This window comes from Centrocercus urophasianus, unplaced genomic scaffold (genome assembly GCF_019232065.1).
Source record: "Centrocercus urophasianus isolate 14NV4802_14NV808 unplaced genomic scaffold, USGS_Curo_1.0 seq_1012, whole genome shotgun sequence".
Lineage (NCBI taxonomy): Eukaryota > Metazoa > Chordata > Aves > Galliformes > Phasianidae > Centrocercus > Centrocercus urophasianus.
Genome location: NW_024884157.1, coordinates 25,525 through 49,455, shown reverse-complemented (window position 1 = coordinate 49,455; position 23,931 = coordinate 25,525). Strand labels below are relative to the sequence as shown.

General features: G+C 60.6%; 1 protein-coding gene across 5 annotated transcripts in view; it reads left to right on the top strand.

The window, feature by feature from the left end:
* Positions 1–1,621: 1,621 nt before the first annotated feature.
* The window catches only part of LRP1 (LDL receptor related protein 1), a 47,583-nt gene continuing 25,273 nt past the window's right edge, over positions 1,622–23,931 (top strand). For 3 of the 5 annotated variants that reach the window (XM_042830978.1, XM_042830970.1, XM_042831006.1), the window contains exons 1-25: positions 1,622–1,919; positions 6,189–6,326; positions 7,883–8,002; positions 8,688–8,816; positions 8,942–9,205; positions 15,107–15,269; positions 15,395–15,617; positions 15,868–16,057; positions 16,705–16,848; positions 16,957–17,193; positions 17,290–17,470; positions 17,702–17,924; positions 18,050–18,239; positions 18,765–18,890; positions 19,095–19,235; positions 19,313–19,438; positions 19,564–19,680; positions 19,750–19,830; positions 20,551–20,601; positions 21,519–21,686; positions 21,976–22,158; positions 22,279–22,479; positions 22,582–22,827; positions 23,072–23,269; positions 23,692–23,896. In XM_042830978.1, coding sequence (XP_042686912.1) covers positions 1,637–1,919; positions 6,189–6,326; positions 7,883–8,002; positions 8,688–8,816; positions 8,942–9,205; positions 15,107–15,269; positions 15,395–15,617; positions 15,868–16,057; positions 16,705–16,848; positions 16,957–17,193; positions 17,290–17,470; positions 17,702–17,924; positions 18,050–18,239; positions 18,765–18,890; positions 19,095–19,235; positions 19,313–19,438; positions 19,564–19,680; positions 19,750–19,830; positions 20,551–20,601; positions 21,519–21,686; positions 21,976–22,158; positions 22,279–22,479; positions 22,582–22,827; positions 23,072–23,269; positions 23,692–23,896 — 4,328 coding nt within the window. In that variant the 5' untranslated portion in view covers positions 1,622–1,636. The remainder of the gene's footprint in view (positions 1,920–6,188; positions 6,327–7,882; positions 8,003–8,687; positions 8,817–8,941; positions 9,206–15,106; positions 15,270–15,394; positions 15,618–15,867; positions 16,058–16,704; positions 16,849–16,956; positions 17,194–17,289; positions 17,471–17,701; positions 17,925–18,049; positions 18,240–18,764; positions 18,891–19,094; positions 19,236–19,312; positions 19,439–19,563; positions 19,681–19,749; positions 19,831–20,550; positions 20,602–21,518; positions 21,687–21,975; positions 22,159–22,278; positions 22,480–22,581; positions 22,828–23,071; positions 23,270–23,691; positions 23,897–23,931) is intronic. The other 2 variants (XM_042830995.1, XM_042830986.1) reach the window with 1 other exon arrangement.

The following is a 23,931-nucleotide window of genomic DNA, read 5'->3' as shown; positions in this document are numbered from 1 at the left end:
TGTGTGCCACATGAAGGCCCCTTTATTCCCCTCTGCGCTCGGAGCCCCTCAGCTCAGCTCCCACTTCTGCTGCTTCGGCTCCCGGGGCCAAACTTGGCTCTGTGTGAACGCAGCATTGATGCACACCTCCCCGGATTCCCACCTGGCGCTGGGCAGCCGTGCGTCCATCCTGCTCCATCCAAGTGGAGGACGGCGGGCAGCGCTGGTGATGGCACACGGCGTGAGGCTGGCGCACGTCTCTGGGATGGAATTCCCAATGGAAACCCTGGCACGTGCTTGGCATGTTCTGGTGCTCTGCTCTGCTCTGCCCTCGGTGGGGCTGCAGGATCGAGGCGCACGGGGTGAATCTCTGTGCTGCTGTTGTTCGGTGCAAAATAAATCAGCTGTGCCAGGGCCGGGTGTCGGTGAGCTCTTCTGGTGCAAAACAAGGACAGAGGTCCCATCTGGCTCAGCTCTCGTCCTGTGCAAATGCAGACCTGCAGGGCTTGGAGTTGGGGTGGGGGCTCTGGGCTGCCCTGCTGCTCTGCTGGCGAGACTGGAGCTGAGCGGGGCTGGGGGCTGGGGGGCTGGCCGGGGTGTGCGTGTATGTGCATGGGGTCCTGGCAGCTGACTTGCTCCCACCTGGGCTATTTGGGGTCCTGACAGCTGACTTATTCCCATGGCTGGCTGAGTCTCAGTGTGGGGCTGCTGGAAGCCTTGGTGGGGGGGAGGGAGAGCAGGAAATCTGAGGCGGCACCGTCTCTTTGCTGTGGTTGTGGTAGCAAACCCAGTGTTTGTAAACTCATGGAGGAGGGGGAGCTCCTGCCGGATTGGGGGCCGGGACGCAGAGACCCCCGTGAGCACAGTGGGGTGCGTCCTGGAGCCCAGCAGAAGGTGGGGGCGATGCCGGGTGCCTGCTCAGGAACGACGCCTTCCACTTGAGAAATGCCCCAGCTGGGTGTGGGGGGCTTTGCGTGGGCTCTCCAGATGTCCTCCCTGAGCGCTCAGCGTTGTGTCTCTGACCCAGGATGGGCACAGAGCCGCGGGGGCTGCAGTGCATGGGAGGGGGCTGTGATGGAGGATGGACCCTCCTGGTCGCAGCGCTCAGCTGAGCTCTGCTGCCTGCCCTGCGCTGCACCGATCTCTGAGCTCTGCTTGTGCCATGCGTTGCATTGCTGCAAACACGTGCATTTTTGCTCTCAGTTCGGCGCTGCCAGCTGTGCATCAACCAAGAAAGAACTTTCCTGCAGCGTCTGCTGGCCGAAAAGCTGTGCGTCGCCGGGGGAAGGGGGGTGGGCTCAACTCTACCCCTACTGCTGACAGCAGTGCTGTGGTGGGGGGCAGCGCGGGGGGCTGCAGCCCCCGTCTCCCTCCCACCAGCATCCCACAGCCAGGTTGTGCTGCTGTCTGCGTGATTTAAAACCACGGCTTTTTAATTCGTTCTCATTTGGCGTTTCTCATTTTTATCTATTTTTTCCCTTCCTTTTTTTTCCCGTCTAGCATAGAAAGCGCAGCGCCTTGGGCTCCCAGGAGCGAATTCATCCGAGTTAAATGATCTTTAAAATCTGTTAGCGCATCATGGATCTCAGCTCCTGCTTTCTCGTGGTGTAATTAATGCTTCAGTTTACGTTTTCTCCCTTCCTCAGGGGCAGGGCTGATGGATCTGATGCCAGCCTGCAACCTTCGCTCAGCCATTAGGAAGGAAAGCAATCTAGTCCTTAATTTAAACTACTTTTTTTTTTTATTTATTATTATTGGGAAACGTGTTTGGGAAGAAACTGATCTTCTTTATTATGGTTATTTCTTTTCTCATCCAGCACCGAAGACTTGTAGCCCCAAACAGTTTGCATGCAAAGATCAGATTACGTGCATATCTAAGGGCTGGCGATGTGACGGGGAAAAGGATTGTCCCGATGGCTCGGACGAATCGCCCGATATATGTATGTATGACGTTCCTTCCTCATCACCCTTTCCGTCCTGCTCCCTTTGCTCGTTGCTCGAGGTCCCCTTGTCGCACCGCTGGACGCCACGCGGGGCAGCTCCATCCGTCCGTCTGTCTGTTTGTCTGCCGCCACGCCCTGACGGCGCTGCTCGGATCTGCTTCCACCCAGATGCCGGGGGCGCTGGGCCGGGGGGTCTCGCAGTCAGCGTGCGGTGAGGGGGGGGCAGGAGCCGCCCCGGGCAGGGCAGGGGGCTGCTGAGTGGGGCCGGGACCCTCTGCCACGCAGGGGAGCGGCCGTGGGGGAACGGGGAAGGGCAGGCTGCGAGCAGGAGCCGCGCCGGGTCGGACGGGGCCGGGAGCCGCGTCGGGGTGGCCGAGGCTTGCCGTGAGCAGGAGCCGTGCTGGTGGGCCAGGGCCAGGCGGGCGCTCCTGCAGAGCGCGTCCCCGTGTTTCGGTGCCGGGTGAGCGGCCCCCAGCTGCCAGGCGCTGCTGTTGACACCCAGCGCCGCGGCCCCGTCCTCCCCGTCCTCCCCGTCCTCCCCGTCTGCCCGCTGCTCCTGGCACGCGGCTTTCCTCCCAAGCAGGCTGTGGTGCGGCGCTGGAGTTATTTATTTCTGAAAGCAAAAATGATGCAACCGTCCCCTCCGTGGGAGGGATGGGGGGTTGGGATGGGCTGTCTGGCTCCTCTCAATCAGCAGCCCTGGAAAATTACTGCGGGACGGCTTGGAGGCCTTTCCCAGCGCTGGAAGAAGTCCGTCCCGATGGACGCATCCCGCTAGCTGTGCCTGTGCCCATTTCACAGCGCCCTCTTTATCCATCCGGGCAGGTAGACGGACGCCCCGGATGTTTTTTTCCACCTCGTTTTCCTCATTCTTTGCTGCCTGAGCGGCGCTGGTGGGGCTGCAGAGCCGGGCAGGGAGAACAGCAGCCGCTGCGCTGGGCCGGGAGGTGAGATGTGGAGGCACAATGTTCACATCCGTGCCCGCTGTGGGAGGAGACCCCGCGTGCCAAGGGCGGAGGGACCCCAGCCCTCGCATCCTGCTCTTGGCCTGGCATGAGCTGGCAGAGCCGGATGGGCATCGCCCCTGGGCGCCTCTCCCTTGGGCGCAGGGATGCTCGGCTCTGCCCGCTCCTGCCCAGGCTCGTGCAAACAGCCCGGCCTGTCGGCGCTGGCAGACGGCTGCTGGTTTGCCAGGCGAGTTTTCTCACGCCGCTTCGGCACCTGGGCATTCAGAAGGCTCTCGTGCCCCTTATCTTTCTGGTGGGGAGAGAATGATTTTTATTCCTGCTATTTAGTTATTAGGATTTTTTTATTATCATTCCCAGCCCTGGCTGCGGGTGCTGCTCTGGCAGCCAGGCACGGCTATTTACATTGCAGCAGTGCGCTCATGTCAGAGGCTCTGGAAGTGCTGTCTGTTATGCAGAAGGCTTTCCTCTCCAGGGAATCCTTTTAAGCGTTGGCTGGCGTTGCTCACGTGCTCGCTGAGCGCGGGGAGAGTTCCCTTTTAAGCTCTGTGGATGCACTCGTGTCCGCTCGAGAGGCATGCACTGATTCTTACCCCATTGCTTTCGCATTCCACCACGCTTTCCCGAGGAGCAAAACTTGGACAAGAGCCTCCACCCCACCGCGCACCAAAGAAGCACTGGGAAATGGATTTGCTGTGGCTGCCTGATGGCTGTTCCCCCCGCTGGCCCCGTGCCCGAGGCTCAGATGGGGGTCGCAGGGCAGCCCGGTGGGCTCTGCTCGTGCACTGCTGGATGGCAGCACCCTTCCTGCTGCCCATCGCAGCCAACAGCCTTTGGAGCCAGGGGGCGTTTGCATCCAGCAGGGCCGTGCTTGAAGCCAAGCAATCCTGCTCAGCGTTGGCTTTGAGGAGGAGCTGCAGCATACGGCTTGTGCAGAGAGGGACCCCGGTGGTGCAGTGCTGGTGCTGGCGCCCAGTGCAGGCCGTGGGCAGGGCTGCCCGTTCCGGGTCACGCTCCCATCTGTTCCTTTTGCAGCTTTCCCCACTTCGCGTCTCTTTGGGCTGCTGCCAAATCAATTACAGCCCATATTTGTGGAAGAAAGAATTGCTTTTCTTCTTTCCCCCCCCTCCTTTTTTTTTCCCAAGTGAGGTTAAAATTCCGGCCTAATTCGGCTCCTTGGGGTGTACCACAAGCTTGTCACATGTGATAAATGGCCTCATTTATTAGCAAACCAACACAGTCAAAAGCAAACAGAGTGGCTTGTAGATTAATCCTGCCCTGTTTGCGATAAGCAGTTTGATCCAGGCTCTGTGCAGGGACTGATGGGCACAGCAGATCAGTTCTGACTGATGGACTGTGCACTTTGTTTTGGTGCCTTCCTTCTTTTGGCCTGCTTACTGATGGTGCTTAATTAACCCTTAATTTGCTATTGCTTGATGGCAGTGTGGCTCGACCCCCTTTGAAGAAGGACAGAGCAGCACTTTGGGGGCTGGAAGGCAGAGCAGGCAGCAGTGTTTGGCCCCAGGGCTGCAGCAGAGCCCAGTGCTCAGGTTCTCATCCCCAGCTCTGCAGTCCAGCCCACATGGTTGGACCCGATGATCTGGAAGGTCTTTTCCAACCTATGACTCTATGGTTGATTTCCCCGTGCTGCGTGAGTCTGCGGACTGGAAGCGTGCCTACATGTGTTGGGAGAGCATCCTGTGCTCACAGCAATGGGATCTTTGGACTCCCATGCATGAACCAGACGGCAGTGGGTTGGAGATTTTCACCTTGGCACTCTGGGATCTTTTCGTGTGCTCTGGGTGGGAGCTTGCAGGGATTCCCCACTACACTGCTGGGCTTTGGGGCCCCGCACTGCAGGTTTCCTGCTGCACTTGCCAGCTCTGCAGAGCGGGGCTCAGTTGGGAAGGGCAGAAGAGAACAACCCAACCCTCTGTGGCTGCTCATCCAGAAACAATTTGCCGTTTCATCGCTGGGTGGGGTGGAGGCTCCCATTTGGGAGGGGAATCGGGGAGGGTCCTGTGCACAGGGGATGCACACCGGAGCTGTCTGTGTCCCCCTGCTCCCAGCCTGGCTCTTCCCAGTGCTCCCGTCTGTGTGCTGAGCCTGGGCTTCATGGACTTCCATGGCGACGCAGCTGAGGGCAGCAGGCGTTGCTGTGCAGTGCAGGGAGGGGAGGCTGAGTCCCTGCACTGTTCCATAGGAAGGAGGCACATAATGGAGATATGAGGGCAGGAGGAGTGCGGTCCCCGTGCCCGGTGGGTGCAAGATGGGCTGTCCTGGGCTTGGCAGTGTCCCCATCACAGCTGTCTGTCCTGCAGGGAGCTTTCAGCCCTCGCTTGAGCAATGCCTGCTGTCAGCCCAAGGGTTGGGGCCGAAAGCACAGCCAGTGTAATGCAGCAGCTTCCAGGAAACGGAGCTGCGGGCAGAGGGCACTCAGTGTGGATCCCAAGGGAGCCTGGCAGGTCTAGGATAAGTCCTACAGTGCCCGAACCCCAAGGCATGGAGCCTGCAGGTCTGCGATGGGAGCTGGGCATTGCCGTGCTGCTGGTGCCCATCTGGTGTGTGCCCCCATGGGAGCTGCTCACACTGCTGTCTCCCTCTAGATTGGGATTTTATCATTTTCTTGCATGCTGCTCTTGCCTCAGTAGAGGTACAGCGGTGACTCCAGCGAGAGCTGTTGGAGAGTTCCTTATTCAGCCCTAAAACCTGAGAGATTTGGGGGCAGGGAGGCTGGGATTGCTGCACCCAGAGCTCCTGCTGCGCTCTGCACCCTGGGGCTTCTGCTCTGTTGGTTGGAGCCAAGGTGCCGGGAGGGCTTTTAATGGGTTTGGGGACATTATTTGGTTTGCAGGGTGTTTTGTTGTTTGCCTTAATGCCGTGCTGCTTTTCAGAGAAGCTTAAAGTTAAGCTGTGCTTCTTTTGTAAGTTTGTGTGTTAATAATGGAGATTATGGCTCCTGGTATCACGTAACCCTGGTGCTTAACAGCCCCCTGCCAGCTGCCTGCCTGCACAAGAGGAGCAAAAGGTTTTGCTGGCACCTGTGGGTGTGCTTTGGGCACCTGGGTTCCATGCGCCCGTGCGCCCGGGGAGGCGTGGGGCCCCAGGGCTCACAGCAGGGATCAGGGGTGCTCAGGGCTTCCCAGTGCCCCATAGCTGCTGTGCGCTGCTGTGGGGTGAGCTGTGCCCATCCGTCCCCGTGCTCGGTGCTGGGCTGGGTGCCGTGGGAGGTGATGGAGGGGGGCAGCTGGCTGCACCCTGATTTGGGGAATGACTGCTGTGCCTTTGGCTGTCCTTGCAGGCCCTCAGAGCAAAGTGTCGCGGTGCCAACCCAACGAGCACAACTGCCTGGGCACCGAGCTGTGCATCCACATGAGCAAACTGTGCAACGGGCTCCACGACTGCTTTGACGGCTCGGATGAGGGGCCTCACTGCAGGGGTAGGTGTTGGGGTTCGGGTTGGCATTTTCTTGTTTGTCCTGTGCAGAACAAGGTTTGTGGGTAGGTGGGGACAGCATCACAAAATACCCCCTGCTCTCTTCCTGGGGTGAATCGCGAGGTCCCTGAGCTGCGGATGGTTTGGGGTTGGATCCAGGCAGCTCCCCTGCTGCTTTGTGGCCATGCTTTGCCCTGGTGGAGGTGCTCGTGCCCCTGTCCCAGCAGCAGGCGGCCGGGGCAGCTGAGCTGGCAATCTGCGCACTCAGAGATTATCCAGAGCCGCTTGCAAGTAAATGCCCATCATTCCTGAGCCTGCAGGCCATTAAATAGCTGCATTGTCTCCTGGGTTTAACAGCTTGGAGAGTTGGGAATCTGGTTCAGATAAGAGATGCTGATGTATTTTTTTCCATATTTCCAGGAGTTTTTGCCCCCCCCCCCCCCCCCGGGGCTGCTCCCTGCTTGCTAATCCTGTTGGGAAACTCTCCCCAAATCTCAGCACGCATCGCTGCCCGGTGCACACATCAGCTGTGCGTGTCCTGGGCTGACCCCAGGGCGGGCTCTGTGCTGTAGGCGAGCTCAGTGCTTCCAGCCCCGGGTGGGGGCTCTTTTGGGGCCGTTTCCATCCTGTTTAGCCCAGTCCCATGCTGGGACACGCTGCTTTGCTCCCCTCCCTCCTGCAGCCCTGGGCTGGGCTGTGAATGGGAAGTGCCGGCAGGAGGAGTGCGGGGCTCTTTGTGCAGCCCTGCCCTGCTGACAATTAATATTTAGCTAATAGGTCTCACCGGTTAAATGAGAGCTCATTTTTCACATCCGGGCAACGCGTGACAAGGTGCTGATGGCACCGGGCCAGGGCAGCTGCTGGGTGCTGCTGGGGTCCCGATGGGTGCTGAGCCCCACACCTGCCCCAGCCCTTCTCCGTGTTTGGGGCGGTGCTGCTCGTCCAGCCTGGAGATGGGTCGTCTGAGAGCTGCCGGTTCCGAACGGAGCAGTGCAGAGTGAGCAATGCACGCTGCTGCAGTGCGGTGCAGTGCAGTGCAGTGCAATGCAGCTCCCAATGCTCCCAGCAGCCAACCAGGCTCAGCCCTACGTGTGGGAGCACAGTGTGGGGCTCATCAGACTCTAACAAGCACCCCCAGCTCCCGCTGCCCATCCCACCCTGCCTGCTGGCTGATTGCTTGCTGCCCTCTGCACCTCGCCTCTCTTGCCCTGAGCTCTTTTGCTGCCAAGAGGAGCTTCCTCTGATGGCTCAGCTTTGTCTTGCAGAGCACCCAGAGGAGCTGCGTGGCCCCATCTGCACCTCGGGGGCTTCTGTGCCCCTGCAGAAACCCCCAGGAGATGGAGGTGGTGCAATTGGAGCCTTTGTGCTCCTGCCATTGTCTCCCCTCCCCACTTAAGGCTGTGCATTCTTAGGGCTTCTTGCTATTTTCTTGGATGCTGTGGTGCTTCAGCAAGGAGATACGAACCTGGGACTGAGCCATTCCACGAGGGGAAGGGTCCCATGGGGCAGAACCAACTGAGCTCCACTCTGTCTGTCTGACCTCTCTGCCTCTCTTTGCAGAGCAATTGGCCAACTGCACGGCGTTGGGCTGCCAGCACCACTGTGTGCCCACGCTGAGCGGCCCTGCCTGCTACTGCAACAACTCCTTCCAGCTGGCTGAGGACAGGAGGAGCTGCAAAGGTGGGTGTGGGTTTGGGGGCCCCGAAGGGGCTCTCATGGAGCTCAGCACCTCTGGGCCCCCCTGGGGGGGTGGTGGTCTCCCTTCGGCCATGGGGCTGTTGGGTGGGTGCAGAGCTGAGCTGAGCAGGAGGAAGGATGCTGATGCGAGCACACAGGGGTGTGAGCGCCCTGGGAAGGGCGTTGGATAGCAGGGCAGAGTCAAAGCGGCCGTCAGATCCTGGGAACAAGTCCTGAGGTGAGAGGTTGCAGTGGCTCTGTCCCTCATTTATCTGAGCAGAGGTGGGAAGGGGACGATATCGGCTCTGCACACAGCGCTGGGTGAGGGCTCTGTGGTGCAGCAGCCCTTTCATCTCGCAGAAGAAAGCAGCATGCCAACCAGGGGGGTGGGAGCTGCACAGGAAAGCGATCCGGGCTGGGAATTGAGGTGCAGCTTTGCAGAGCAGTGAGGAGGGCAGGGGGCAGTGAGGCCTCAAAGAGTCCATGGTGAAGTAGAGTTCTCCTTCTGCTTCCCCTCTGCCCACTGGTACAGCACAGGGCTGCGAGGTGAGGCTCACCAGGAGCCGTGCTGGAGCTCCCTTTGCTTTCTGTGTGTTGCTGGGCTTCCTTGCACATTGTGTCCTCCCCTCACGCGGCTGTCACAGGAGGACGTTTGCTGCTCCAAACCCCCTTTCTCTTTGTTTTGCAGACTTTGATGAGTGCACTGTTTATGGCACCTGCAGCCAGACCTGCACCAACACTGAGGGCTCCTACACGTGCAGCTGCGTCGAAGGATACCTCCTGCAGCCCGACAACAGGTCCTGCAAAGCCAAGAATGGTGAGAGCCTGGGGAAAGCAGCGGGCTCCTGGTGGGGCTGTGGCTCTGGTCCTTTAACTGCTTTCAGCTGCCCTTACTGCCGTGTGTTGCTGTCACAGCCCCGTTTCTCTGCCCTCCTTCCCCAGAGCCCGTGGATCGCCCCCCCGTGCTGCTCATTGCCAACTCCCAGAACATCCTGGCCACGTACCTGAGCGGAGCCCCGGTGCCCAACATCACCCCCACCAGTGCCAAGCAGACCACGGCCATGGACTTCAACTACATCGAGGACACGGTGTGCTGGGTGCACGTGGGCGACAGCGCGTCCCAAACCATCCTCAAGTGTGCCAAGATCCCCAACCTGAAGGGCTTCGTGGAGGAGCGCTCCATCAACATCTCCCTCAGCCTGCACCGTGAGTTGCTCCCTGGGCTGTGCGGCTCTTCCTGCGCAGTTTTCCTCCTCCCTGCCTGTCTGACTTTGGCTTTTCCCCCTTCCTTCCCTCTGGCTGTTGCTGGTGAGTCCAGCGGTTTCTCTGTGCAAAGACACCGAGAAGAATGGCCGGCACCTGGGACTCTTCTCATTTCCCCTTTTCCTTTTGGCCCCGTGTTCCTCTTGCCTCAGTCCCCACCCTGAGCAGTGCTTACGAGAATCCCAACCCCAAATCTGCTCCGTCAGGCTGTGAGTCAGAGGGCGATGGTGGCTCTGCTCGGCGTGAGGAGGGCTTTGCAGCACAGCCTCCTGTTGGGGCTTGCTGCTCGCAGCCTGCTCCCTGCTGGGATGTCAGCCGTTGGCTGGGAGGTGCAGCGGAGGGACCCACGGGTCACAGCAGAGCGCTGCCACCCCCTTGGGCTCCCAGTTCGTGTGCTGGATGGAGCTGTGTGTGTTTACAGGGAGAGGCCATCGCTCTCACAGCCTGAAATCAGGTGGGAGGGGCTGAGCTTTGCCTCCCATCCTCACCACGCTGCTGTGAGGTCTGACTTCGCCTTCTCCTTCCCTCCTGCGAGGTTCCCTCTGGCCACGTTGGGTTTCTCCGTTCAGTGCAGCAGAGGGGCAGAGCTCAGGGTGCTGCGCTGCTGCTTCTGGCGGAGCTCAGCGCCGGTGCTTCCATGTCCTGCATGCATGATGCCCATCCAGGGCTGACCCGTGGCCACGGGGTCCCTCCTCCACCTCAGCTCTGTGCTGCTGAGCACTTTGGCTCTGGCATTTTAGGCTCTGGTTTTCAGCCTCAGATATTCATTGCCCTGATCCCAAAGCCTGGGGTTGGTTTGGGGACATGCTGATGAGGAGATAATGTCGCTCTCCCCCCCCCTCTCCCCAGGGACACTCAGACCTGTGAACCTAATTAGCAGTTGCTGCTCTGTGGTGTTGATCAGCTCACAGCAGGAGCCAGACTTCCCTGGTGCTGAGGGGCTCCATCCGCATCCCACGGGGCACCGCAGGGCTGGGAGTGAGCAGCCCCAGCCGTCAGTGTGGGGCTGGGACACCGCAGCCCGGTGCCATAGGACCCGCTGTGTCCCCTCCGTGTCCCTGCAAGGAGATGATTGGTATCACTTGTGCCGTGGGAGCTGTGCTGGATGCTGTTAACCAGGCTTGGCCAGGGCTGCTGGATGCTGCAGCGTTGCTTTCCCTTCTCCTGTGCTGCTGAGCCCTCAGTGCAGCAGTGCAGCTGTTCTGCTCCCCAATGCTGCTGCACATGCTCGTTTTATGGTTTGTCTCCTTGCCCATTCCCTGCCCCCAGGAGCATCCCACCTATTGCTGTTAGGGAAGGAAGGGTAAAACCCCACCAGCAGCAGAACAGCATCACTTTGGAGCTCGGTTCCTCCTTCCCTGTCCGGTGCTGCCCCCTCCATGGGATTGTGAGCACGCAGGAGCCGCAGCCCCGTCCTTCCTGCCCACGCCGAGCTGCAGAAAGGGGAACTTGTTCTTTCCTCCCTTCCTCTCTTTCTCAATCCCTCCCCTGCTCTGTGTGAGAATTCCAGCCCTGTTTCTAATCAGGGGGAAATCCTGGCAGACACCAAACGCATTCAAGGACAGAAAGCAGCGTGTGCTGCTGTGCACGGAGCCCAGCACCATGAAGCAGATCCGTCCCAGGGGCTGCAGAAGCCTCTCTGGGGGCTGACCCCCACCCCTGCCCTGTGCCGGGGCTTTGCTCCCCCAGATTCCAACCTCTCCATGTATTTCCTGATGCGACACCCTCAACTCCTTTGGAGTTTGGGCTTCCAGGGGACGTTAAAGGAGATGAAGACAAAACCCAATCTGCTTATGGGCCCCATGGCAGCACCGGGGGTCCCACACAGACCCCTCTCCGCTCCCCTTGGGTGCCAGTGCTTTACATGGCCACAGCCATGGGTTCAGGATTAGCTGCCCCACACACTGCAGGCATTGCATTGCAGGGCAGTGCATTGCCTCGTGCTGCAGTGCGTTCCATTGCGCTCCGGAGCGCCGCTGCTGCTGGCGAAGGGCTGCAGGTCTCTCTTGATTTATCAATTCTCATCTTGAGGTTTCATGTTTTCTTTGCCTTTCATAAACCGAACTCCCAGGAAGGGGTTTGAAATATCAGAACTTTCCATCCTGGCTGCATCATAAGCCTTAAACAACAGCAACCAGCCCGTTACTGAAATCCCTTCCCGGCTGCCTCCCTCCAACACGCATGGCCAGGAGGTTTCCATTGAGTCCATCTCAGCCCCACCGCTCTCCGTGACCCAACCAATAAGCAGCAGAGCTGCAGGGTGAATGGATTCAGGGAGGAATTAATGCTTTCCTGCCCCGCTTTGCATGCAGGGCTGTTTTTCTTCCTCCCTGCAGCCAAGAAAGAGGCTCCGCTGTGGACGCGCTTGGCAAGAAGGAGGGATGGGCGCCGCTCCACGCACGGATTGCTTTCTTTGTGTCTCTGTTCTGCTGCGATGCTGGGCGCTCTGCGTGCTCTGCTTTGCTCAGTGCAGTGCAGTGCAGTGCTGCAGGAATGGCCGATGCAATGCAATTGCTGGGGGCTGCAGCTGCAGCTCGGTGCTGTGGATTTGGTGCAATTTGGGGGTCAGGCTGCAGCCCCTTCCCCTCCCCCCCCTTTTCCATGCCCCCCAGCAGAGGCACAGCACTGCTTCCGCATTGCTGGAGATCAATGGGCGAAATTAATTCGCACGTTAATTGGGGATCTGTGGAGCACAGAGAGGTGGCACCACACATCCGTCTGTACGTCCATCTGTCCATCCTGGGACCCCTTTGGGTTCCTGCAGCATCCCATGGAGGCCTGGGGGTGCTCCCCATTCACAGCCAGGAGCAGCTCTGCCCACGGAACGGCCTCATTAAGCCCTGAGCAGTTAATTAGAAGCCCCTCAATTACCCTTCCTTCATCTCAGCCCATCCCCATTCACCCCACTGTGGGCAGAGGGGTGGGCAGCAGCCCCCAGGTGTTCCATGTGCCCTATGGGGGTCTGGGGTGCACACACAGCGCAGTGCCGTCCCACCCCATAATCCCACTGTCCCCACTGCAGCCCTTCAGGGTGGCTTTGTGGCTGTGCCCCGTCCCTTTAGCACACCTCCGTGAAGGAAAATGGGTTCCCAGGAGCAACGTTTCTCCATGGATCCCTTTGCTGTCACAGAGGGCGCTTTGTGCTCCGCGGGGCGGAGGGTGGGTGAGGAGGGATGAGGCAGAAATTCCTTCAGGTTATGGGATGATGTGAATGTATGGAACAAATCACTCTGATGTTAAGAAAGGAGGGGACCCAACATGGAGCCCCAGGGAGGGCATCCCTTAACATCCTCTGCTCCTCTTTGGGGACGTTTCTGAACTGAAACGTACTGCAGCTTTTCTAGGGCTCCCCGCTGCCCCCTCCAAAGAGCAGCAATGGAACTGAGCTTTGCTCCTCCATCTGCACACGGAGCAGCGCAGAGCTGGGAGCTCGTGGGTCACTGCGGGGTGGGAGGTGGGGGGGCTTTCAGATGGGCTCTGTGGTGGGGGGTGTTGGGGAGGGTCTGGGATGTTCCCGCTCCTGGCGTGTGCTCCCTTCTGGCAGCTGAGATTCGGGTCCCTGCAGTGCTGGGGGGTTTGAGGTGATGATCTCCATTTTATCCATCCCGGAGCGGTGTTGCAATGTTTGAGTCAGAGCTGAGGTTGCGTTTCCTTCCTGCTGCCATGGATGCGTTTGCAGAGCGACTGATTCACACTGGGGGGGGGGGCAGTTCTATGCTGCCTCAGCAAAAACGGTTCCCCAAAATCTCTGCGGCGGCGGCGTCTGTGTGGGTCAGATTTGGGGGGGGGGTTGTGTGCTCCTGGTGCAGGTCTGGCCTCCCCCGGCCCCCATAGTGCTGCACTGCAGCTCTGAGCAGCGCAGTTCTTCCAGGAACAGCCTTTAAAGTTCACCCCCCCTTTCCTCCATCTCCCCCCCCCAAGTCCTTTTCCAGACATGAGCAAATAAATGGAGCTGAGGAAATGTGGCCGTGCGCAATGTTGCAATGCTTTGCAACACCCGGAGCGGATTGAGCAAGGAGGGAAGGGGGGGACCCCCCCATGGGCTGCACCCTCCCCACTACACCCCATGGGGATGGGGATGGGGATGTGGGGGGGCCCATGGATGGGGGTTTGGCGCAGTAGGGGCTGCGGGTTATAATGGGGGGTCCGTCTGCTGAGTGAGTGTGTGCAGAAAGTGAGGGGAGATCCGGGTGGAGCCAAAGCCCCTAGAAAAGATGGAAAATAATAATAGTAATAATAATTAATAATAATAATGGTCTTGTGAACTGATTCCTGCAGTGGACGGGGTGGGATGGGGATGTGAAAAACAAAAGCCTTTGAGGAGCGTAATGCTTTCCAGCTGCAAAAATACAGCCTGGGTGAGGAGCAGCAGCGTGCGTCACCCCCAGCATTGGGCGGGGGTCCGACCCCCCCAGCCCCCTGGCAGCACAGCCCCCATTGCAGGCAGTGGCTGGGCATTGCCCAGCTGTGCCCGCAGCTGCTGGGGGGCTCACGGCCCCAGAGCCCCCTCCGTGTGCCCCCCCCCCCCCCCATATCCTGCACTCTGTCCTATGACTGTGAGTCAGCGCTGCGCTGCCGCCAACTGCTGAAGTGTGGGGGAAAGTTTGGTGTTGCTTTGGTGCAGTGCTCCTCTCTATGGAGGTGCTGGGCAGTGCTGCGCTGTGCTTCAGCTGCTGCCGTTCCCCACTGCTCCATGGGGCTGGGGGTGGGGCTCAGCCCCCACTGCTGCACCCCTTGTTGCACCCCAACCCTGTGCTGCATTCACACAATCACAGAATGGCCAGAGTTGGAAGGGAGCTCAAGGATCACGGAGCTCCAACCCCCCGCCACACTCAGGGCCACCAACCTCCACGTTTCACAGCAGCCCAGGGTCCCATCCAGCCTCCAACACCTCCAGGGATGGATGGGGCATCACAGCCTCTCTGGGCAGCTGTTCAGCCCCTCACAGCACAGAACTTCCCCTGACATCCAACCTCCATCTGCCCTCCCTCAACTTCACACCATTTCCCTTGTCCTGCTGTCATCTCCCTTTCCAAGAGTTGACCCCCTCCTGTTTGTAGGCTCCCTTTGGTCACTGCAGGCTGCACTGAGGTCACCCCGCAGCTTTCTTTGCTCCATTCCAGTGCAGTGCTGCATGTTGACCCCAAGCTGTACGCCAACCTCACTGTTGCACCTCAACCCCACTGCTGCGCTCTGACCCCATTGCTGCACCCCAACCCCGCTCCTGCATCCCAATCCTATGATGTACCCCAATTCCACTGCTGCACCCCAACCCCATTGCTGCATCCTGACCCTGTGCTGCCCCCTAATCTCATGATGCACCCCAACCCCATTGCTGCATTCCAACCTCAGTGCTGCATCTGAACCCCATTGCTACACCCTATACTGCACCTTGCTGTACCCCAGCCCCGTGCTGCTCACCCTACACAGCCATCCCCACCTGCAGAGCCCTCCCTATGGGCACAGTGCTCAGTGTGGGCAGTGCAGCTCCAAGGACCCCAATTGGGGCTGTAGGGAGGAAGGGGACGGAGCCTTCATTGGGGTCTGCATGACAGGGAGAGGGGAAATTGCCCCAAACTGAAATGGGAGATTTGGATGGGATGTGAGGATGTAAGGAGAGCTCTGTGGGATGGGCTGCTGTGGGGTCAGCCTGGACAGACCGAGCTGTGGGTGTCCCCATTCATGGCAGAGTAGGGCTGGGGGGTCCCTATGATTTAAATCACTGCTGTGGTTCTTTGCTTCCATCTCTGTGTGGTTCTGTGTACTGTGCTGTGTGTCCCCCTCTGTGGGGCAGCTCCTGCCCTACAACCCCCCCCCGATTTCCATCCCTTCCCCCCCATACAGACGTGGAGCAGATGGCCATCGATTGGCTGACAGGCAACTTCTACTTTGTGGATGACATCGACGACCGGATCTTTGTCTGCAACAAAAATGGCCTCACCTGCGTCACCCTGCTGGACCTGGAGCTCTACAACCCCAAAGGGATCGCACTGGACCCGGCCATGGGGTGAGCATGGCTATGGGGCAGGGAGAGGAGGGTCCAGTGGGGGAGCAGCTCACATCCGTCCGCTGCAGGCGTTCAGGGAGGCTGTGCAGTGCATGCGCTGAGCGCCATCTCTTTCTCCCTGGCAGCAAAGTGTTCTTCACGGACTATGGGCAGATCCCCAAAGTGGAGCGCTGCGATATGGACGGGCAGAACCGCACCAAGCTGGTGGACAGTAAGATCGTGTTCCCACACGGCATCACCCTGGACCTGGTGAGCCGCCTGGTGTACTGGGCTGACGCCTACCTGGACTACATCGAGGTGGTGGATTACGAGGGCAAGAACCGGCACACCATCATCCAGGGCATCCTGGTGAGCGGGACGCATCTCTTGTTCCGTGGTGCGCAGCAGGGCCCCCATCTCCTCCCCGTGGTGCAGAGCAAGACCCCCGTCTCCTGCCCCACGGCACATGCTGGGACCCCCATGTCCTGCCCCATGGCACACACTGGGACCCCCGTGTCCTGCCCCATGGCACACGCTGGGACCCCCGTGTCCTGCCTCGCAGTGCGCAGCAGCACCCCAAGGCTGGGCTCCGTGTGCTGACTGCTCTCTGTGCCTTCAGATCGAGCACCTCTACGGCCTGACAGTCTTTGAGAACTACCTCTATGCCACCAACTCGGACAATGCCAACGCTCAGCAGAAGACGAGCGTCATCCGCGTCAACCGCTTCAACAGCACGGAGTACCAGGTGGTGACACGTGTGGATAAAGGCGGAGCGCTGCACATCTACCACCAGCGGCGGCAGCCCACAGGTGGGGATGGGATGGGATGGGATGGGATGGGATGGGATGGGATGGGGTGGGATGGGATGGGATGGGATGATGAGGTCCTTTGGTAGTGGCACAGTGTGTGGGGTGAGGGATGGGAGGCAGTGGGCAGCTCGGGGTTGGGGGTATTGCTGGGTACGGCTCCTGGGGCAGCTGGCACCTCTGTGGGCTCTGTGTGTCATCGGTGTGCGATGTGAGCAGCAGTGGTGGAAGGAGAGGACGTGGAAGGAAGGAAGGAGAGGAGATGGGAGCAGCAGGGATGGAAGCAGCAGCCATTCCAGGCCGGGTGATGAATGCCCTCGCTGGAGAGCAAAGGGAACTGAGAGCGGAGGCAGCACTGTGGAACATTCGTGGCTGCCCATCCCCATGATGGGGCTGTGAGCACCGGCAGGTCCCAGCAGTGATGCTGTGTGCTTTGCAACCCCCACCAATGCTGCTCCACCTCCAGCCCCATTCTTGCAGTTAATCAATTTACACACTGAAAATCCTCTTAGTGCCAGCAGCCCGCCTGGCATTTTCCGGGACATAAAAGTAATCAGGGGATTTCTGTGCGCTCTGGGGGCTCAGGGCCGGGCACGTGGGGCTGCACGGTGTTCTGTGCTGAGCCCCTCTCTGCTCTCCTCTCTCTGCAGTGAGAAGCCATGCCTGTGAACCCGACCAGTTTGGCAAACCGGGGGGCTGCTCTGATATCTGCCTGCTGGGGAACAGCCATAAGAGCCGCACATGCCGCTGCCGCTCCGGGTTCAGCCTGGGCAGCGATGGGAAGTCCTGCAAAAGTGAGTGCTGTGCCTGTGCTGCTCCAGGGGGCACGCAGCCCTCCTTCCCCCCCTCACACGCAGCCCAAATTCCCATCCGGTGCTGGAGCTGCCCCGTTGTCCCCGCAGAGCCCGAGCACGAGCTGTTCCTGGTGTACGGCAAAGGGCGTCCCGGCATCATCCGTGGGATGGACATGGGGGCCAAAGTGCCGGACGAGCACATGATCCCCATTGAGAACCTGATGAACCCACGCGCTCTGGATTTCCACGCTGAGACCGGCTTCATCTATTTTGCTGACACTACCAGCTACCTGATCGGGAGGCAGAAGATCGATGGCACGGAGAGGGAGACCATCCTGAAGGACGGTGTGCTGCCGTGGGGACGGATGGTGCCGCGAGCACCGCAGGGCCGGCACTGCTCCTCATCCTCACGCTGCTTCCTAACGCTGCTTTTCCCCGTAGGAATCCACAACGTGGAAGGGATCGCCGTGGATTGGATGGGGAACAACCTGTACTGGACCGACGACGGCCCCAAAAAGACCATCAGCGTGGCACGGCTGGAGAAGGCGGCTCAGACACGCAAGACGCTGATCGAGGGGAAGATGACGCATCCACGAGCCATCGTGGTGGATCCTCTGAATGGGTGGGCGCAGGGCAGGGCCTGGGGCTCCTCACGGCTGTGTGTGGGGTGTGCGTGGGATGGGTATGGGGTGCGTAAGGTGTGTGTGGGATGGGTATGGGGTGTGTATGGGGTGTGTGGGATGGGTATTGGGTGTGTGTGGGCTGTGTGTGGGCTGTGCATGGGATGCATTTGGGATTTTGAGGTGCTGTTTGCGTGGGGTGGGTCTGTGTGTGATGGCAGCATTGGCTGCAGGTGGATGTATTGGACAGACTGGGAGGAGGACCCAAAGGACAGCAAGAGGGGCAAAATCGAGCGGGCCTGGATGGACGGCTCCAATCGCAACGTCTTCATCACCTCCAAAACCGTCCTGTGGCCCAACGGGCTCAGCCTGGACATCCCAGCCAAGATCCTCTACTGGGTGGATGCTTTCTACGATCGCATCGAGATGGTTTACCTCAATGGCACCGAGCGCAAGGTGGGTCCGTGCCCTTGGCTTCCCTGATGGCCTCAGGGCTGGCTCGCCTCTGCCCCCCCTCGTCCTGCCCCATGGCGCTGCCCCACGGTGTGTCTGGTAGCAGTCCTCTCCTTCCACACCTGCAGATCGTCTACGAGGGCCCGGAGCTGAACCACGCCTTCGGGCTGTGCCACTACAGCAGCTTCCTCTTCTGGACCGAGTACCGCAGCGGCAGCATCTACCGCCTGGACCAGAGCTCCAAGGCTGTCAGCCTGCTGCGCAACGAGCGCCCGCCCATCTTCGAGATCCGGATGTACGACGCTCAGCAGCAGCAAGGCGAGCGGCTGCAAGGACCTGAGGCCTGGGGTGGGGGGCCGGGGGGTCTGGAGGACGGGCAGGCTGGGAGGCAGGGCCCTGCTGAAGAGCTGCCCACACTTGGTTATACCCTGGACACTCAGCTTTCCATCCCACATCCTTCCCACATCCTTCCCTCCTTTCCTCTCTCCTTTCTCCCTCTCCCTCCTGGTCTTACTGGCCGGTTCAGCACCTGAATCGCAGAATCACAGAACGGCTCGGGTTGGAAGGGGCCTCAAGGATCACGAAGCTCCAACCCCCCTGCTGCGTGCAGGGCCACCAACCTCCCTGTTTAATACCAGACCAGGCTGCCCAGGGCCCCATCCGACCTGGCCTGGAACACCTCCAGGGACGGGGCATCCACATCCCCTGGGAGAACCCCGGTGCCAGTGAATTGGGTTCTGCAGTCGTGTTCCAGCTGTGGGGCCCGCTGGGGATCCTGGGGAGCTGAGCCAGCAACCATCTGAGTGCTGAACCCCTTTCTGCTGCCCCTCTCTGTCCCCACAGTGGGCTCCAACAAATGCCGAGTCAACAACGGTGGCTGCAGCAGCCTTTGCTTGGCCACGCCGCGGGGCCGGCAGTGCGCCTGCGCCGAGGATCAGATCCTGGGAGCAGATTCTGTCACCTGTGAGGGTACGACTTCCCTGGGGGATGGGGGGGTGTGGGGGTCTGCATCTCCATGCCGAGGTGCTGCGTCCTGCCCTGCTGTGCTCATGGCTGTAGTGTGTCTGGAAGCTGTGGGGCGGCCGTGCGGGCATTGGGACACAGGTGGTCCTCGCTGCTGTCCCCACACCTCCTGGTTACAGCCATTCTCCCCTCTCTGCTTTTCCTTTGCAGCCAACCCCTCCTACATCCCCCCTCCTCAGTGCCAGCCCGGAGAGTTCGCCTGCAAGAACAACCGCTGCATCCAGGAGCGCTGGAAATGCGATGGAGACAATGACTGCCTGGACAACAGCGATGAGGCGCCTGAGCTGTGCCGTGCGTAACCCCTCTGTGGTGAGATTGGAGGTCTGGGGGGGGAATGGGCCGGTCCTGAGCGTGTCCCCTCTCCACAGACCAGCACACCTGTCCCTCGGACCGCTTCAAGTGCAAGAACAACCGCTGCATCCCCAACCGCTGGCTGTGCGATGGTGATAATGACTGCGGGAACAACGAGGACGAGTCCAACTCCACCTGCTCGGGTGAGGAGCTCCGTGGGGGGGAGCTTTGGGGCCTGGGGGAGGTTTGGTGCCTGGGGGGCTCCTCTCCCTAGGTGCTGCTGGCCGATGGTGCTCTATCTGTCTGTCTGTCTGTCTGACCTGCCCAGCCCGGACCTGCTCCCCCAACCAGTTCTCCTGCGCCAGCGGGCGCTGCATCCCCATCTCTTGGACGTGTGACCTGGATGATGACTGCGGGGACCGCTCGGACGAATCGGCATCGTGCGGTGAGTGGGGGTCCCTCGGGATGGGGGGGGACTGTGGCTGTGCTGACGGTGCCTCTCCCTCCTCCGCAGCCTACCCCACCTGCTTCCCCCTGACACAGTTCACGTGCAACAACGGCCGCTGCATAAACATCAACTGGCGCTGCGACAACGGTAAGGGGCTGGAAAGGACAAGCAGGGGTGGTGAGATCAGACTTGGAGCTCGCATCTGTCTGCAGGGCACTCCTGCTGAGCACCAGAGCAGTGCAGGGAGGAGGTGTTGGCTGAGCTGCAGCGCTGAGACCCGCATTGCCTTGGCTGCGTGGGGCTGCAGGAGCAGCCTGGCAGCGCGCATTTCAGCGCTGCTTGCAAGGTGCCAAAACTCTGGGAAGGCAGCGAAGGGCTCAGCTCTGTGGTCAGGGCTGGGGAGAAGGGTTTGCCCCCAGGCCGCCTTCCTTCCCCACAGGTTCATTTCCTCTTCCTACCAGCTCTGCGTTGTTAGGGTTAATTAGTGGCTTCAGAGCAGGTGAGGCATGCGCTGAGCCGCAGAGCGCGCTTGGTGTGCGCAGGGGATGAGCAGAGAGCTGTGGGGTGAAAGCTGCTCCGTGGAGCCCCCCAACCTCCCTGGGTCAGCCCCCCCTGGAGCTGCTCCGCTGAGGGGCTGTGCGTTTCCTGTCCCCCCACCCAGGTGCAGCCAAGGGCAGGGGACTGCACTGACAGCAGGACCCCCCCGGCTGCAACACATCCACTGCTTCTGACCTCCCCTCCCTCAGCTCAGTGTGTCTGTGTGTCCCTGTCGGTGTGTCCATCCTTGTGCTGCTCTCTGTGCGTGTGCCGTGGCGTTGTGTTTGTCATTGTGCCCACCCTCCTGTCTTGGTTGGTTCTGTGTTTCAGAAAAAGATTGTGGGGATGGCTCTGACGAAAAGAACTGTCCAAAACCTACCGGTTAGTGCATAGATCAACATGCACCGGCCCCTCCCCTGGCCCCCACACAACCCCCAAATCCTGCCCCCAAACCTGGAGTGCCGCAGCCCCCTCAGGCCGGCTCTCTCCAGATGCTGCAGCAGTGGCTCTCACAACTTGGTGCAGTGCTCCCCATATGCAGTCTGTGGGGAAGCTCAGGCTGTAGGGTCAGGGAGGGTCTCCCGTGCTGCAGAAGTGAGGGCATAGCTCCCAAGGCTGCCCACGCCCCTCATGCTGAGGATCCCCATACAGGGGAGGCAGAGAGACTCAGCAGACATCAGCAGAGCAGAGCTGTGCAGCGCTGCCAACGAGCCTAGCAGCCATGTTACCGAATGCAGGGTGAGGTGGCGGGGCGCTCTGCCAGTACCACGGCATCATCAGAATCAAATCCCCATCACCTGGTGGCAGCTGGGGCTCCTTCCAGCTGGCATCCCCCCATGGCCGTGCTGTGTCCCCACGGCTGCACCCCGTGCTCACCACGCTGCCCCCCATGTTCCATTGGTACTGGGTGCCCCCCAGCTCCCCCATCCCCAGCTCCCCCCCAGGTCCATGGCTGATCTATGCAGTTTCTGTGTTTCGTTTCCTACCGGTGCTGTGGCTGCGCCTGGTGAGCATGTTGGGGGGTTGGGAGGGGACCAGAGGACGGGTGGGAGCCGTGGGGCTCTCCATGCAGCCCGGCCACCCCTGCAGGGGTCCCTTTGCCAGCACCAGAGGGGCTGCCACCACCCTGTGTCCATCCATCCGTCTGTCTGTCTGTCCATCTGTCTGTCTGTGTGCTCTGCCCAAACCCCGCTGTTCCCACTTCTCCCCCCAACCCCCCTCCGTCCCGCTGCCTCTGCCCAGCCCTCTTCAGCTCTGGGTGCTCTCTGAGTCCTTTACTCTGCTTTCTCCCCCCCCAGACAATGACTGCGGGGATAACAGCGACGAGGCGGGCTGCAGCCACTCCTGCTCCAGCAATCAGTTCAAATGCAACAGCGGGCGCTGCATCCCCGTGCATTGGACCTGTGATGGGGACAACGACTGCGGGGATTACAGCGATGAGACTCATGCCAACTGCACCAACCAGGGTGAGCCCGGGGCTGGCCGAGCCAATTGCTGCTCCTGAATCCCTGCTCTGGGGGTGGGGGCAATGGGCGATGGGTGGTAGAAATGAGGAGGTGGGCACAGCCGGGCAGAGAGATGGGCGCAGAGGAACAGTCTCACCCTGTGGGCTCCGCTGCCCTCGTGCAGGGAATCCTGCAGCCTCTGCCTCCCTCCAGGTGCCCCCGTAGCTCCCATCCTCTCTGGCCCCACTGCTGCCCCTCTCCAACCTCCCAGCCCCGGGTGCAGGCGCTGAGCTGTGTGCCCCCCCTGCAGCCACGCGCCCACCTGGGGGCTGCCACACCGACGAGTTCCAGTGCCGCCTGGATGGGCTCTGCATCCCCATGCGCTGGCGCTGCGACGGTGACACCGACTGCATGGACTCCAGTGACGAGAAAAACTGCGAGGGGGTGACCCACGTCTGCGACCCCAACGTCAAATTTGGCTGCAAGGACTCGGGTGAGAGTGGGGCAGAGGGGAACCTCAGCGCCACGTCCCACTGGGGTCACCCTGGGCTCAATGTGGGGGGCGCAGTGAGTACCGTCCCTGGGTCTGATCCCTCCTTCCTCCCTCCTGCAGCACGTTGCATCAGTAAAGCGTGGGTCTGTGATGGGGACAGCGACTGCGAGGACAACTCGGACGAGGAGAACTGCGAGTCACTGGTGTGCAAACCGCCCTCGCACACCTGTGCCAACAACACCTCCATCTGCCTCCCCCCAGAGAAGCTCTGTGATGGGTCTGACGATTGCGGGGACGGCTCTGACGAGGGCGAGCTGTGCGGTGAGCTGGGTGCTGGGAGCGGGGGGACCTGGCTGCGTGCAGGTGCGGAGGTGACGTGCACAGGGATGAAGCTGACCTGTGTGTCCCATCCCCTCCACGCAGATCAGTGCTCTCTGAACAACGGTGGCTGCAGCCACAACTGCACCGTGGCCCCTGGGGAGGGGATCGTGTGCTCCTGCCCCCTGGGCATGGAGCTGGGAGCGGACAACAAGACCTGCCAGATCCAGAGCTACTGCGCCAAGCACCTCAAGTGCAGCCAGAAGTGCGAGCAGGACAAGTACAACGTCAAGTGCTCGTGCTATGAGGGCTGGATGCTGGAGCCCGATGGCGAGAGCTGTCGCAGCCTCGGTGGGTGCCAGGGGTGGTGTGAGGGTCTCGCGGCTTTGCCTCCTCTGGGTGGCGTTGATCCTGCAGCACCGAGCAGGACCTGGGGGGATGGAAGGGCTCTGAGGCTTTGGGCTCCTGCTTTGTGCTGAGAGTCTGCTGGCTGCTGTAGGACAGGGGGGACGTGAGGCAGAGCTGCCTCCCACTGAGGTCTGCCGGTCCCTCTGCTGTGTCCCCGTCCCCTTCTGAGCTCTCCCTGTGTCCCCAGACCCTTTCAAACCGTTCATCATCTTCTCCAACCGCCACGAGATCCGTCGTATCGATCTGCACCGCGGCGATTACAGCGTCCTGGTGCCCGGACTGCGCAACACCATCGCCTTGGACTTCCACCTCAACCAGAGCTCTCTGTACTGGACTGATGTGGTGGAGGACAAGATCTACAGGGGCAAACTGCTGGAGAATGGGGGTGTGTAGTCCCGGGGTGCTGCAGGGGTCAGGGTAGGGCCCTGGGAAGGAAGGGCTCTGGTGCAGCGCCACAGCTCTGGTGATGATCCCCTTCTGGTCTCCAAAGCTGCTCGTTACGTAGGAGTTAATTAGTGTTCCCAGTGCTTTCCTAATAGTAGTTGCAGCCCAGCATCTGGGAGCACAAAGCCTGGGGCCCCAACTTGGTTGTGCTTTCCGATGCCTGCAGTGCTGCAGAGGGGCAGGAAGGACCGCGGATGTGGGGCTGCATCCACTGGGGTTCAGGGCCAGCTGTAGGAGGGCGTAAATCTCAGATGCGTCCCCACCACCTGCCCCCATTGAGCCGGGGGGACCCATTCAGGATGAGGGCGGCATGGGTGCAGGCGGGGGCAGCCGGCCTCAGCCCCACTGCTCTGCACCCCACAGCTCTGACCAGCTTCGAGGTGGTGATCCAGTACGGGTTGGCCACCCCAGAGGGCCTGGCAGTGGATTGGATCGCCGGCAACATCTACTGGGTGGAGAGCAACCTGGACCAGATCGAGGTGGCCAAGCTGGACGGCACCATGCGCACAACGCTGCTGGCGGGGGACATCGAGCACCCGCGGGCCATCGCCCTGGACCCCCGCTATGGGTGAGAGCAGCTCACCCTCCTTGGGACTGCGGGGG